The sequence below is a fragment of the Branchiostoma belcheri genome, unplaced genomic scaffold (assembly GCF_001625305.1).
Source record: "Branchiostoma belcheri isolate BF01 breed outbred unplaced genomic scaffold, Haploidv18h27 scaffold214, whole genome shotgun sequence".
NCBI classification, from domain to species: domain Eukaryota; kingdom Metazoa; phylum Chordata; class Leptocardii; order Amphioxiformes; family Branchiostomatidae; genus Branchiostoma; species Branchiostoma belcheri.
Window position 1 is genome coordinate 319,188 of NW_017803647.1, and position 15,589 is coordinate 334,776.

The following is a 15,589-nucleotide window of genomic DNA, read 5'->3' on the forward strand; positions in this document are numbered from 1 at the left end:
GCAGGTCATGTGAGGTGAACCAATCAGAGCGTCGATCGCACGCTGCTACTTAATATTCATGACAAGATGGCGCCTGAAAGCTCCTGTTTTTGTACAGCGATGCGGAGTGTTCGTGTTTTTATTCCGGGGATTTGACGCTGATTTTTGGCTAGCCGTGATTACGCTACAAATGACACACTAGTGGAGACAACAGATGAGTGATCATTTTACGATCGACAAGACTTTTGATGAATGAAACAGCTGTGAAATCTCGCTGATGGCGATTTGTTTTTGAAAATTTGTCTCTGTGTATGAAAGATATGAACACGCTTCTATACATGTCTTGATATTTTTTGACGTGATTTGTACTAGTTATTTGTAGCAGGAATGTTACTAGTGCCGGGAGAAGTTGGGAAGGTAGCGGCTTGATAAATTTTCGTGAGCAACGAGGCAAGTTCCGCCTAGCTCGAGCGATACAGCTCCGCGGATACAACTCGAGCCCCGAACAAGACCCTCCCCCCGTAAAGTTTCGGCCGCTCTGGCCGGCCGCGGGCCGCTCGTAGAAGCAAACGCTGACTCGTGCACTAGAAATCTGCACAGGAGGCTAAGAAAGAAGCAGTTTTCAGATCCAGAAAGCTAGCAGAAATTTGTCTGAAGTTCGTCAGAAGAAATGAGCCGGTGAAGTTTGTGAGAAAATGTAACGGAGCTTACTTGTTTTTCTGAAAATTTAGACGAAAGTAGCCGGCGCAAAAATTTGAAAATTTTGACGAAAGTAGCCGGCGCAAAAATTTGAGTAGGCGGCGATTTTCGCCGGTAGCCGGCTTGTTTTGAGAAGGCTGTGTATAACTATGTGGATTTTGATTTGCTGCATTGGCTTTTACCACCTACATGTATCAAACCTGTAATAATGGCAATTAGGTTTCCGAACAGGTTTAGTATGATCCATACTTCTTAAATTCTGACCCTGAGTGGTGCAGGTAAAATTTGTCAGAACTTCATCATGGAAACTGCCAGGAATTTCATACTAAACGCATTTTGAAAGTTAAGTGAAGGTGAGCATCATTAAACATAACTTATTCAATTAATAATAAATGATATTCTTAAATGGTATTTTTTATAGATTCATAATCAATTAAATCAGGACCTCATTTCATAATTCGTGAGGAAATGCTAGTAGTTACAGTACCTTTCTTTTTTTACATAGGACTGCCTTTGGGTGGATAATTATGATCAACAGAAGTGCCTGATAATTCATGCAATTAAGAATCTTACTTGTCTAATGAATAATCAACAACAAAAAAAACTTTTTACTTTTTGTTGGTCAAATGTAAATGTGAACATCACCTGGTGAAGGTACGAAATCGAGGAACTCTTGTTTTCAGTGTTACTTGCACCAGTGCAGGTAAGACTATGCAGAGAAAAGTATTTCGAGTCCCGGCCAGGTTATTGATTGTCATTGCGGCTGCTGTATTGATCCCGTACATGTAGCTTGAGAGGCAGCCAGTCATCCCGCTGATATTGATTTCTCCCCTTATCTTGATGCAGTGTCAAGCTTTGTGCTTATGTTTTTCTCTGATACCAACAGGATGCAGGAGATATGCCGGCTTTTACCAGATTTGGTGGTGACAGTGTTACATTGTTAGCCTCCTTAAAACATTTAGTTATTAAATTTAATGTGCTTTTTTATTCTTTCTGGCATTTCACTTCAGTTGGTACCAGGGTTCTCTTACCAGCCTGCTAAGAAGGCTAATACACTGTTCATTATTTACCTCAGACTGTTTCCTCTTCTTCTTCCTCTCCAAACCAAAAAGGTCAATGACCAGACGTCTCTCGCCATGGTAGTGTTGGGTTACATCATGTTGCAATTTTATAGCAGGAAGGATTGTTGCATTAATGGATTATTAGATGATTTCAAAGAGGGATTTGTCTTGGTTATAAATTAGGGCTTAATCTTAGTAATAAAAGGGCTTAAGGAGTGTATAAAATTAAGTGCATGGTGAAAAATATCCTCTATTTTTAGTATTTATACTTCATAAATGCTAATTAGATCAATCATTGGACTAACTAAAGTATTGGGACTTACCCCAAATTTTCGGTTGACTCCATCAACCCACATTTCATAATGACTAAGTCTTGTACCAACACAGATGAACTTTCATGCTAGATTAACGGACGTCAACAGTCAAGGATTTACGAAATGAATTTGACACCTCCAAGTGGCATGGGAAGCCTCCAAGTGTCATTACTGACTCCCAGGGTAGATTTTGAGTGATTTCACCTCACAACACTCAAGATAGTCTTTTACAAGATAACGTACCATGTTTATGCATCTAATGGTGTGCCAATAGGGATAGAAGTCGTCCATTAAAATTTCAATTCTTATTTTAAGAATCAAATGTGTTAATGGGACTCTTGGCACCAGTTCAGCATAGTTTCTTATTTCTTCAATGAAGGTTTCTTATATACTGGTATAATGATATTATGTGTTTTATACAACACTTTCTTTTGTTGGGATATCAATTTTCTTCAGTCCAAAACATGAATCTAAACACAGACTTTTGAGCCATACTTGAGTGATGTGTGAGATCGACATCAGAAAGAGATATCTATTTATGTTTTACATGGCACTTTTTTTTGGTTGGGATGTCAATTTTCTTCAGGCCAAAATCATGAATCCGAACTCAGACTTTTGAGCGCATACTTGAGTGATGTGTGAGATTGACGTCAGAGAGAGATGTGAAGGTTGTCGGGTTCCAGGAAATGTCGTTAATTGACAGACAGCCGGCAGTGATTTATTGCGTGTCATCATGTCCCTGAACAGAAATCCACAGATAAGATCTGGTGGGAGGAAGGGTGTCTGTTGAAAGGGTGGGACACATCTGGTAGTGCACAGATAGGGTAGTGTATTTAACCATCCTGAATTCAGTAAACCTGCACTCTTTGGGATCATGATTTCGCTGCAGAGTCTTTATGGAAGAATACAACCACGCTGATTTGATCAATAATATTTGTTCTTGGATTCGCCCGCTTCATCTTTTTCTGATTTACATTAAAAAGCTCCCTGCACAAAACATACATAATTATAATAAAAGGAAACTTAAGGTATAAACTAACTTAGGTACAGTCATAGAGTCGTAATAATAAAAAATTCGTTACGCAGAGCTGTCCATTGGTAGTACCAGAAGTGTATCATTTTCTACATAAGTCAATTGTCTACATTATGTCTAAACCACAGATTTCTGACTCATCTTACATTGTAGTAGGTTAGTGGGTTATTTTAATATTGAAAACTTTTCAATTAATATTCATAACCCAGTGTGCGCTAAATTTGACACCTTTATTTCATCATAAAGCACTTGGTAGCCCATTCAGCTTGCAGGATCTGATTTCCGATGGGACCCAGCAGTCATTGTACATATAGACACAAGACAAGACATGATTACATTTAGTCAGGCAACAAAAGGTAGACAACAATCAAATAAAATCCAAAGCATCAAAAACAAAAGGAGGTCTACAAATCAAAATCGTAAAACCATTCCAACGTAAATGTCCATCTCACTCACACCATCGGTATGACTATATATGAGCCTTGGATAGTCTCGAGTCCATAAAATCCCTGACAAATGGACTCCAACCTCCTTAGAAAAGTGTTAAAACTTAAGTCGTCTCGGTGCGTTGTGTCGGCAAGAAGGTAACAAACGACGTGACCCACTTTGCACCTGACAGCTTGTATCTCATTTAACCACGTTAGGAGAAGCAACCTTTTGATCTATGATGATCACCCGGCACGCGGGGCTATCTGCGAGATTGATCGCCGCGGTAACCGCTGACAGATCGTCTTCTGTCCGCCGCAAATCGAAGTCAAACTTCGGGGTACTTATATCAGCAGGACCGTACTCCCCCAACTTAAATGGAAATGGACTGACCCATTTCTGGCTAAGTGGCTAGTAAATATACTGGGGAAACTAAATAGACTAACTCTGTGTGCAGGGATAAAAAGGAATTATGAGGTTTTGCCTCATGGTTTGGATAATTTCTAGTCAAATTTGAGTTGCGGTTTATCTACATGTACATGAAAACCTGATCGTTCATTATACATTCCTCATGAAACTCAATAATCCTAGTAAAGCTCCACATGTTCTTACATTTACAACTGTCTTAAGAAGCGAGAAAAAGCAGAACCTGTACATATGTAGTTTTACTACAGAGCAGATATATTTTACCATGGCTATTTGCCATGATCTGTTCTTAGTTCGCAATGAGCAAAATGTACAATAAAGATCTTTCTTATAACATTATTTATAATACAGATAAAGTATTTCTATCATGCCGTACATTTGTACATGTACATGTACATGTACGTGCATGATTGTGGTAATAGCTGTCAAGTTTCGAAGTCCTTGCAAGTCTTTTTTTTTAGCAAACTTACAACGCTTCAACTAATCATAAACTGTACTGACTGCTTTGCTGATTACTTAGTTAATTATTTAATCACAACCTGTGAAGAAAAATGGTAAACAAGGACCTCACTATCAGGGGAAATTATAAGGAAAGACAGATATGATCACGGAAACTTGGTTGAGTGACCTGTGTATGATTCCAAATTGCCTCATTTTCTATTTAGATCCAATTAAATACGTCGTAGATCCCCCCGGCAAATTTACACTACGTAATATTGCTATAAATCTGGGATCGAGCAAGTATTGGTTAAGATCAGTTCCGTACCCAAGAGTATCACCCCGCCGCGGCTACGTTTTCGTACACCAACGATATATCAGAGAAACCTTCATTAAATGCACCATTAAGATTTGGCACCGCATCAGTCATCTAAGGAGTGCAGATGGCACGAGTCATCGGAGACCCGGCAACAAACAATGGTGAACTTCATGCAAACTGTGCTCCAAATCCCCACAGGGAGGGGTCTCAACTCCTGCAAGATCCTGATAAATCTGGCTGATCCATTTTGTCGGTTATTTTGCGTTATCAGCAACATTCGTCATGGCGAGGAACAAAGGAACTCCAGAGAAACCTACGATGCTCCCTGGATATGCAAACTGCCGAGGTGCCATAAAAGATAATTAGGAATCAGCATCAGTAAGATTGCAATACGTTAGAGATACTTGTGATGGCCCTTAATGGCATGATTCATCTTAACTAAACTTCTCAAGATAGAAAACTTATCGACCGGGTTAATCGTTATGTATGGGTCAAAGAGGTGGCTCATAATATGAGTCATATCGCTGTAAGTATCATGGATGACTCAACTTCTGGAATGTATTCTGGATGAAGTTTTGGTGGAAAGTGTAATGGATCAGATTATGCTTTTTGAAAAGGATGAAAAATTGTAATGGATTATGTTGATGAAGGTAACAAGGTTTAAGATACGCACTCTCGCTGTGCAAGTTACCGTAGATGTACTATGCACTCGTATTGGAGATGCCAGGTTGCCTGGGCACAAGTTATCATGCAGTCATTTTCTGTTTCATACAAAGCTACCTTTTAAAAGTTTTCAGCGTCCCAGATCACAGTGTCTCCCTGAGGACAGAAATTTGAGCTCTATGTACTTGGGATTTGAGCTCAGAACCTCTTACTACTAGATTTTAAGTCAAACCCTTACAAAAATGTATGTGACCACCTTGCCACCTTTTTCTACTGCTTTAAAAGTAAGGGAACAGGTGAAGAAGTTTCTGTGGGTGCAAAAAATATCTGATTCAATTATATATATATAGATTCTCGAAGGGATGGCTACTTAGGGACTGAATATAAAAAAAAACAATAGGTTTCGAAAAAAATAGATTTAAACTGTGTACAATTTTATATATTATCAGTTAGTAAGAAAACAACTGGATAGATTTAAGTTTATACAGAAAGACTAGTCTAGGGATGGTGCCTCACAGTTCTATGATAATTGCATTGAAGTTTAAATAATTATTTCTTCATCTACCCAGTTGCTCGAGTGACTTTTTTGTGTGCATCTCATTATCTGGATGTCTATGTAGATTTCATTTTTGACATTCAAGGCTTAACTCTCAGGGAATGCCATAAAGTGAACGACATCGTACCCATGCTGAAAATGCCAGGTTTGCCTGCATGACAGAATGATATCTGAGTGCAGGCCACCGGTGTCCTGCTTTCCTGTGTCTCCAACATGACCTTGGCGCATAACTGACTGATCATCGACATAAAACTGGCCCATAAACCTCCTGACGGCATGGCCGCCGCAATGATTTTGTCATAAAAATCACAGAGGACAGATTGCTTTTGATATGAAATGAAATAAGATTTCCAGATAGGACCATTAAACGTTGAACTCTGCCACGTCCCTGTATATATAGTCGTGCGAGACATTCCTCTCTTTTGTTTTCATATGAACACAACAAGTCTCAATCGTTTCCTATATCATAACACTTTCTCAATTGCCCGACCAACCATTGCCTTCTATTTCCGATTATTATTTATTAATTAAATCAAACGTTTTAGTGACGGGCCAGGTGTTCATTTCACGGTCAGCGCCCGGGAGGTTGTCGGCGTCGGGAGCGGAGCGGGGAAAATGATGATGAAATGTGGCGCAATTATGACGGCACCGTGAGGCACTGTCCCTGCTTCGGAGATTGAAGAGCACCCTGGGACTTTTAAGGGGCTTTTAGGGTTTATTAAAGGCTTCCAATGCAATTTCAGGGCGGCGAAACAAAAAATTTTCAGGATGAGGAAATCTGTCTGATTATAACTGACATTTTCTGACATTTCTCAGCACATTTTTGTCATCATTTCATACTTGAAGACTATTAGTGTTTGGCATAGCCCAAAACAAGCTATGTGTATGTGAGGTGTCCGTTTACTTTTTTGGTACCACCCATAAATAGCTATAACCAGCCTACTAAGTAATACAAACCAGACCACACATTTTTGCCTCACAGTTATCAGTATGCTACATTTTGGGATAGAGTTGATTCAACTTTTGTTACAGTGTACAATAAAAGAATGACCAGAAAATTAACTTCGAAAATCCAGTTTGCCGCCCTAAAATTGCACAAAGGTTTAGACCCATTTGGGAACTCATCTCATAGATGTTTTTCGTTAACCTGTCAAATACACAAAGGAGATTTCAAGTCTTCACCAGATATCAAAAAGGTGAAATGCTGTAAAAGATAAAGCATTCTGACTGAGTGTCAAAAGAATTAGTAGACTTCACAAAAAGTCATGTATCTGTGTCACTGTCTTTGAAGTTTCATTGCATGCAATATAATATAAAGTTTCATTGCTTGCAGTTCTTGATTATTAGTCAAACTTTTACAGAAAACAGATCTCACGTCAAAAACTAAGGAATCCCAAAGTACACGTAGATCAGTATCATCAAAGCTTTTTGAAAAGAAAAGAAGAGGACCATTAGTTTATGAATTGAGCAATCGTAAAGTTTTTACATCCTTCTGGCATTGAGATATGTGACGGATTGACATGACAATCATCATAATGGACAGGAATTTAATCGTCTGCCCTAGTATCAGTAGCATCTGTAGGATGACTGGAGAAGTTCCGGTATAAGGATGTTTACAAATGGACAGAAGTGCCTCAGGCCGCAGAGAACCGCAGACAGCCAACTGTCGCAAGTTAAAATAGATTGAGAGCTTACGTACATACAGTAAATCAGGAAATATTCACAGCGGTTTTATTTTTGTAGAAGCAGGGGTGCCAGAGTATACAGTGCAATTTTATGGAAAACAGTGCAAGTTTACGGAATACAGTGCAATCATAATTATAGTATACAGTGCAATTCTACTAGTAAAATTGCACTGTATACTAATACTAATACGATTGCACTGTATTCCGTAAAATTGTACTGTTTACTAATGCCATAATTGTACTGTATTCCGTAAAATTGCACTGTATACTAGTAAAATTGCACTGCATTCCTTAAATCTTAAAATTGCACACTAGTAAATTCCTTAAAATTGCACTGTATTCCGTAAAATTGCACACTAGTAAAATTACACTGCATTCCTTAAAATTGCACTGTATTCCGTAAAATTGCACTGTATACTCCTGTATACTCCTCAGGCACCCCTGAGAAAGCTCCCTGTGAACTCAGCACTCACTGTCGCAAGTTAAAATTATAGATTGAAGTGTGATTGTTGAGATAGAAATCTTGGCAACAGGCAGAACTAAGTTTTAATACTGTAAATGAGGAAATATTTGTGATGGTTTTATTCTTGTGTAGAGCTCTCACAGTGAACTCATCATGCAGAGAGCTGCCAATATCCAACTGTTGCAAGTTAAAGTATAGATTGAGATGTGATCGTTGAGATGGAAATCTAATGGCAACAGGCAGAACTAACTTGTCATACTTTACAAGGTAAATGAGGAAATATTCGTGATGGTTTTATTTTTCTGGAGAGCACTTGCCACGAGCAAACATAACTGCATGACTGCAGTTGTTACCTGGACCATGAAAAATTTAGGTATTGTTTTTTGGTGTGTGTACAGTATGTGTGTGTCTGTGTTTCCACATGGCCCTTAGGTCACTATGTATATAGTTGAGTTATAATATTAAGTCTGTCCCAGAGTCTGTTCCAGAGTGAGAAAGTCATTAATCACTAAGACTTGTACATCTGGTACACATGTAGCACTCACTTTTTTACAGGTGTTTTTCATTACATGATCGACCTCATTGACAGCAGGTGTTTTTCCCTTTCACAATAAAAAAAGGGGATTGCAACAGGAGATTGCAAATGGGTTACATGTACGTTATATCAGTACTGTAGTTGTCTAGACCAATGGAACCCTTTTTTGTTATAATGAGAGATAACAACTATAATACAAGTATCTAATATACAGAATGAAACATAATATTAATACTTCTCTAAGCCATTATATCCGTATTCATAGTTGTGGACCCCAGCAAGCCTCTCCTTTCCATTGTCACCGCCACGTAAATTGAAAACCGCTGCGTCACGTGAGGTCGTGTCTTTACACACACCATTAATTGCAATCTGGACTGTTTAGGGCCAGCCTTTTCAGGTGTGAAGATTATTGCCACCTCCCGACTCCAAATTGGACTCCTCGGAAATGAGAACAAATCCCCCTCAGGCACGAGCCTCACAGGCTGCCTGGTTTGCAAAATTAATGAAACCGCCGCCGCGAATGCTCATGAGCCGTAAATTTGCATGAAAACGACTGTGAATATGAGTTCATGATTAGCAGAAAATGCAATAATAGCATGTGCACCGTATGTCGGCAGATCCAAGTTAATGTTGTGGTCCTGAAGGTCTTGTTGTCCTTTATAAGTTTTGTTATATATATATAATTTTCGGGGGAAACAACTTAAAAAGCACCTGGAGTCAGTTTTCCACTTAAGGATACTGGTACATGTAATCCTTTGATTTTACAATGTATTACAGTTGCAGAGGGAATAAAATTGGCTCATCATAAGTTCTAAACTTGACCTAATATAACTTGAAGATTACACCTTTTCTGTATTATTTATGTCAGCTTTGATAACATAATATATTTTATGATTTGTGGTGGATTGAGTTAAGGCCTGACAGCTGGTGCATAATTATGAAGGNTATAGATTGAGATGTGATCGTTGAGATGGAAATCTTGGCAACAGGCAGAACTAACTTGTCATACTTTACAAGGTAAATGAGGAAATATTCGTAATGGTTTTATTTTTCTGGAGAGCTCTTGCCACGAGCAAACATAACTGCATGACTGCAGTTGTTACCCCGACCATGAAAAATTTAGGTATTGTTTTTTGGTGTGTGTACAGTATGTGTGTGTCTGTGTTTCCACATGGCCCTTAGGCCACACCAATTTAATTTCTTGGTTAACGGATTTTTCAAGAAAAATAATGGAGCGGGCGGGCGAAAAAAAAAAAAAATAAAACAGGCCTAGGCATCCTATTATGGCCCAAAATGGTACAATAGGAGCCATGAAGTCAACACACCAGGCTGGTTCAAAATTTAAAATATGAATTTTGAACTTTTAATGATACCATTCCATTTAAAGGTGGAATAACTGTAACAACTAGGATGAAAATGACTGTTTTCAACTGTTCAGGGCAAAATATGAGCATTTTGCATTTGATTCTGAATTTTTATTTTTATTTGCAAATCAGAAAAAAAACGAAGCGGGCGAATCCGTTAACCAAGAAATTGAATTGGTGTGGCCTTAGGTCACTATGTATATATATGTATATATATAGTTGAGTTATAATATTCTCTGTCCCAGAGTCTGTCCCAGAGTGAGAAAGTTATTAATTACTTGTACATCTGGTACACATGTAGCACTCACTTTTTTACCTGTCAGGTGTTTTTCATTACATGACCTCATTGACAGCAGGCCAGGTGTTTTTCCCTTTCACAATAAAAAAAGGGGATTGCAACAGGAGATTGCAAATGGGTTACATGTACGTTGTATCAGTACTGTAGTTGTCTAGACCAATGGAACCCTTTTTTCTTATAATGAGAGATAACAACTATAGTACAAGTATGTAATAATGTACAGAATGAAACATAATATTAATACTTCTCTAAGCCATTATATCCGTATTCATAGTTGTGGACCCCAGCAAGCCTCTCCTTTCCATTGTCACCGCCACGTAAATTGAAAACTGCTGCGTCACGTGAGGTCGTGTCTTTACACACACCATTAATTGCAATCTGGACTGTTTAGGGCCAGCCTTTTCAGGTGTGAAGATTATTGCCACCTCCCGACTCCAAATTGGACTCCTCGGAAATGAGAACAAATCCCCCTCAGGCACGAGCCTCACAGGCTGCCTGGTTTGCAAAATTAATGAAACCGCCGCCGCGAATGCTCATGAGCCGTAAATTTGCATGAAAACGACTGTGAATATGAGTTCATGATTAGCAGAAAATGCAATAATAGCATGTGCACCGTATGTCGGCAGCTCCAAGTTAATGTTGTGGTCCTGAAGGTCTTGTTGTCCTTTATAAGTTTTGTTATATATATAATTTTCGGGGGGAAACATCTTAAAAAGCACCTGGAGTCAGTTTTCCACTTAAAAATTGCAATGGATGCCTTTAAAATAAGGATACTGGTACATGTAATCCTTTGATTTTACAATATATTACAGTTGCAGAGGGAATAAAATTGGCTCATCATAAGTTCTAAACTTGACCTAATATAACTTGAAGATTACACCTTTTCTGTATTATTTATGTCAGCTTTGATAACATAATATATTTTATGATTTGTGGTGGATTGAGTTAAGGCCTGACAGCTGGTGCATAATTATGAAGGATTTCTTCTGTCTAGAAAAATTATTAGTATCTTACTCTTAAGTTTCTTTATTGATGTATGAACTTGAAAAAAAAGTAACAAGGGTTAATTCTCACATTGCCATCTTAGCCCTCATCTGTTTAAGTCGTAAATAACTGTCATGTTCTGTTGTGTTACAGAGGAGTGGACATAAACACACTGAGACATGAGGCAGAGTACTACGGAATCACTCCCATTGGTGAGTACAGTCTTTTTAAACTGAATTTTAACATAATAAAATTTTCTGCTAGAATTTGAACCTGACTAAGTAATGCATGACAATCATTGTTTAAAAAACACTTTTTGCCAATGTGAGTGCATAATTCAAACACGTTTCATGTGCCACTTTGGATTTGGACATTGAAATTGATTGTTCTATCATGAAAGTTCATCTGTGTTGGTAGTTACATGTTTAAAGTTAAAACTTTTGGTCCAACACAAAAAATTCTCTCACCTACAAATGTAGAGCTTTCGACCAGTCACTCTTGTCTTCCTCAGTAGACTGATCCAGTGAAGCTTGATTGTTGTTAACCACAGTTCTTTGTTTCTAAAGGGAAATCAAATTTTCTCAACTTCTCTGTGTTTTCTAGGCTGGGTATAACGGAAACATTTTTTTGTAAATTTATATATGGTAACACTGTGACAGGGTACTGTAAGTCTACAAATTTCCGCGGTATATTTAGATTCGCGGTATTCGCGGGGACCTTTGTACCGCGAATCTATTTCCCCGCGAATATGTTTTGTGTAATACGTAAGTGCGCCCCCCTCCCCACATGCATTCACGACGGTAAGCGAAACACAAACACACGCGATTCACAAATCACTGCAAATCAACTTTATTCTTAGCAAATGTTGAGTACCAATTTTTTTTAAAAGTTGTACTGATGTCAAAACATTATAATATTATGAGACACCGAATCGCGATACTGCGGCACTGGCCGTGTCAACCGTGTACCGCCGAAAAAAATCTATGCGTGCAGAGCGCCGGCCATGCGCGCCCGGGCTCTTGAAAATTGCGGGAACATCGGGCATATCTACAAGTATTTTTATGAAAAATATAACGGCTGGTACCTGGGAAATGTTAGTTGGTTATCTTTTGCGCCCTGCTTTGCGGGCGTTTTTTTCTTCTTCTTGCTTTGCTGGATACTCGGAAACGCTCACCGTGGGCCTACAAAACCGAAGGCGACCTTTGCATACTTCTGGGTTCAAAATCTCGCCGAAGACGGCATAAATTTGCTTAGTAATATATATATATTCTTTCGATTATGCATTTCTTCACTAGAGTATCGATGTGTAGTCGTGGAAAATAGCATTTTAGCGCTTATTTCCGAACAAAGAAAATTGTTTACACGTGCGTCAGATCGATCGTCAGCTACCGCCGGCAGTCTCGCGCGGTGCACGAAACAAATTTTTGCGCCGCGTTTTAGGAGATAAATGCCGGAACACGAACTATTATTATTTGAGATATACACTTTACAAATTTTTTCTTTGAAAAATAGCCATGGAGAAATCGCGAATCTAAAAATACCGCAGATTGTCTATTTTCCCGAAACCGCGAACTTTAGGCCCCGCGAATATAAAGAGACTTACAGTATTCAGCATCACCCTTGGTCCCAGCCCACCTATGGGGCTGTTACTAATGTACCTTTGGTGACACGGAATGCAACGTAAACCGTGTTGTATATTCTATATTACGTACCCTATGCATCAGCCATTTTCACCTGACATGTCCATATGACCTTTATCAGGTGGTACATTTTGTAATGCCTATGATAGGTCGGTAATATCCCCCCTATCCAGGCTGTTACAGGCTATGCCGCTCACGTTTATGGATTAGTTCCACTTCCGCAGAAGCCATCACGCTCATATCAATCTCATAAACCAGGTATTCAAATGCCTTTTGATTGGGTGTCAACAAAAATTTTGCCGCACGCGCCGAAAGTCGTGCCCTGCGGTCGCTTCCAATCAGCAGCGCAAACATCTCCCATGCTCGGGAAATAATGGAAAAGGCGTCCGTGTACTTGTCTGGGCGCGCAGCTTGCGATATTTGTAATTACTGTAATTTTTTTCTCTCACCTCGCACAAAGTAATCTCCGACTGCCAGCCAGTATCTCATGATTGCGTTTGGCAGGAAGGCGGCTTAACGGCACAACTGGGACGGTATTTCTATCTCCGAGTTCTGCCCGGATATTGGAAATTAATATTCAAGGACATCAATATTTTCCTTGGCTGGTTGGCGCATTAGTCGGCGTAGCGTGCACTGATTACGTCTGATGGAGATATAATACATGTAACACTGGTCGCATCAATTTTGGAAAGTCACAAGGCATTTGGAAACTCAAGTAAAAATTGATTTTCAACATTCAAGTTTCACATCAGTGTGTAGCTCTTGGTGTAATGAGCACAGTGATATGAAAATTATTGTTCTGCAGTGTTCATAACTTAAGATATCATTAATAATAAATACAAGCAGACCGGTGGTCTTTCCTAACAGCCCGTCAGGCTTAAACAACTAGCCCGCAAGTTTTAATTACAGGACCTTCGGTCTAAAGGCACTAGACTACAGGTGTAGAATCCCAGCCCGCGGGCTGATTTACTCAAAAACCATTCAGACCGTCAGCCTAACTTCAGCCCGCGGTCTGGAATTTCTGGTCAAAGAGGTGCAAAAAGCCCAAAACAATGGCATGGAAGGCGTGAATTGATTGATGTTTGCAGACTGTCTGTGCCAATTTCAGCCTGGTGGGGTAAGGATTCAGACCTCACGGACTACATCTCAGCCCGCGGTCTGATCCAAGTGATGTATAAAACTTCATTCTCAGAGCAGAAAATAAAGAAGAAGAGCATAATCCACACCCATCTGTTAACAGTGTTGTACATTTTTGCCGCTTTCAACCTCATTCACTCACTCAATCACTCAGCTTCGCATGCTCTTTCCACTACATCATGTAGACCACAAAAAAGAAAGAAGAGCTTACAAACACGTTCTGTACCAGCTAGGGGTAGAAAATGAAACAATTTTTTCTCATGAGCATCCTGAATGTCATTGAAGTTCAGTTCAGTTCAGTTGAAACATTGGGAAAATTATGTTACAGACAGTTTTGCCAGACAAAATTCTAGTACTATATAATATGAGCAAGAAGCCTAATACATGCATTGCAACTTAAACCTGCTTTCAAGCAATGGAGTTATAAAATCCTCAGTCCATTTCTGTTCAACCATGGTTCAACAGTTCTCAGGTAATTATTCTGATCAAGGAACAATTGTTATGCGGGATGAAACTAAGTTTAGCTATTGTTCTTGACATGCAAATGCCACTGCCCAATTATCAAGTTGGACTATTGTTGAGTTACACGTCGAATTACAGTACCCCTATCTGGGCAGCTTGACTACTGGGTCACCCAGTAGGAGCCTGAAAAGATGACCGACTATCTCAAAAAATAAAACTAGGATTCTTATCATTAATTTCTTGTTCATAATCTAAATCTAATCTAATCATAATACTACAAACTAGTTGAGGGATAGAAAGATTTGGCCAAGACATGGTTCTCAACGTGTGAACCCAGGCCATCTGACACTGTCATTATATACAATGTCATAAGGTTTTCTGATATTTTTTCGGGCTATTGAGCTACCCAGTGCAAGCTGCAAAGACCATGTCACCCATGTCTGGGTACTAGTAGCCCGACCAGACTCTCTAATTTGATAATTGGACAGGTATGAATGATAACATGCATGGAAATTAATCTTGAAAATTTTCTTCCTGCAGGAAATTTCTGCAGGAAAAACCTACTAAGACATTGTAGATTCCTGCAGATAGAATCCTTCCTAGAAATTTCGGCAGGAATGACTGTATAATAAATATATACAACTGCTAGGCCACACCAATATACATGTAATGTAGTCTCCACCAGACTCCTTTGCAGGCTAAATAAATAGTAGCAATCGGCTAAGGCATGGAGGTAGCTCCATGGCTAAGGGGAACATCATTGGCCAGAGGAGTTGGCCGGCCATAGAGACTAAATATTATGTCATTACTTGTTTCTCAGACTCATTCACTTGAAGAAGAATCCTGTTCTATAAAATTACAACATTACATCAATATTCTCTCAAGGTCACCTTAGTAATTGATCAATGATCATCTGATTTTTTGTATGTCATGACAATTCATGCAGTCTGATAACTCAATGAATGCTTTTGCTTCGGAAGCAAAAGCATCCCCTTTCTTCAGTTGTAAACACGTCTAACATTGATCAGATTCTGACTGGAGACTAACTTCAAGTTGTTGCTTGGAAGTTAGAACTTGTTAATTTTATCATAATCACCTCCCCTCCCC

The 15,589-nt window shown here is 39.1% G+C and overlaps 1 protein-coding gene across 1 annotated transcript in view; it reads left to right on the forward strand.

Moving 5' to 3' along the window:
- LOC109469991 (BTB/POZ domain-containing protein KCTD3-like) overlaps window positions 1–15,589 on the forward strand; it is a 53,066-nt gene that overhangs the window by 19,242 nt on the left and 18,235 nt on the right. The window contains exon 5 of the mRNA XM_019768757.1: window positions 11,397–11,455. Within this exon, the coding sequence (XP_019624316.1) occupies window positions 11,397–11,455 (59 nt within the window). The remainder of the gene's footprint in view (window positions 1–11,396; window positions 11,456–15,589) is intronic.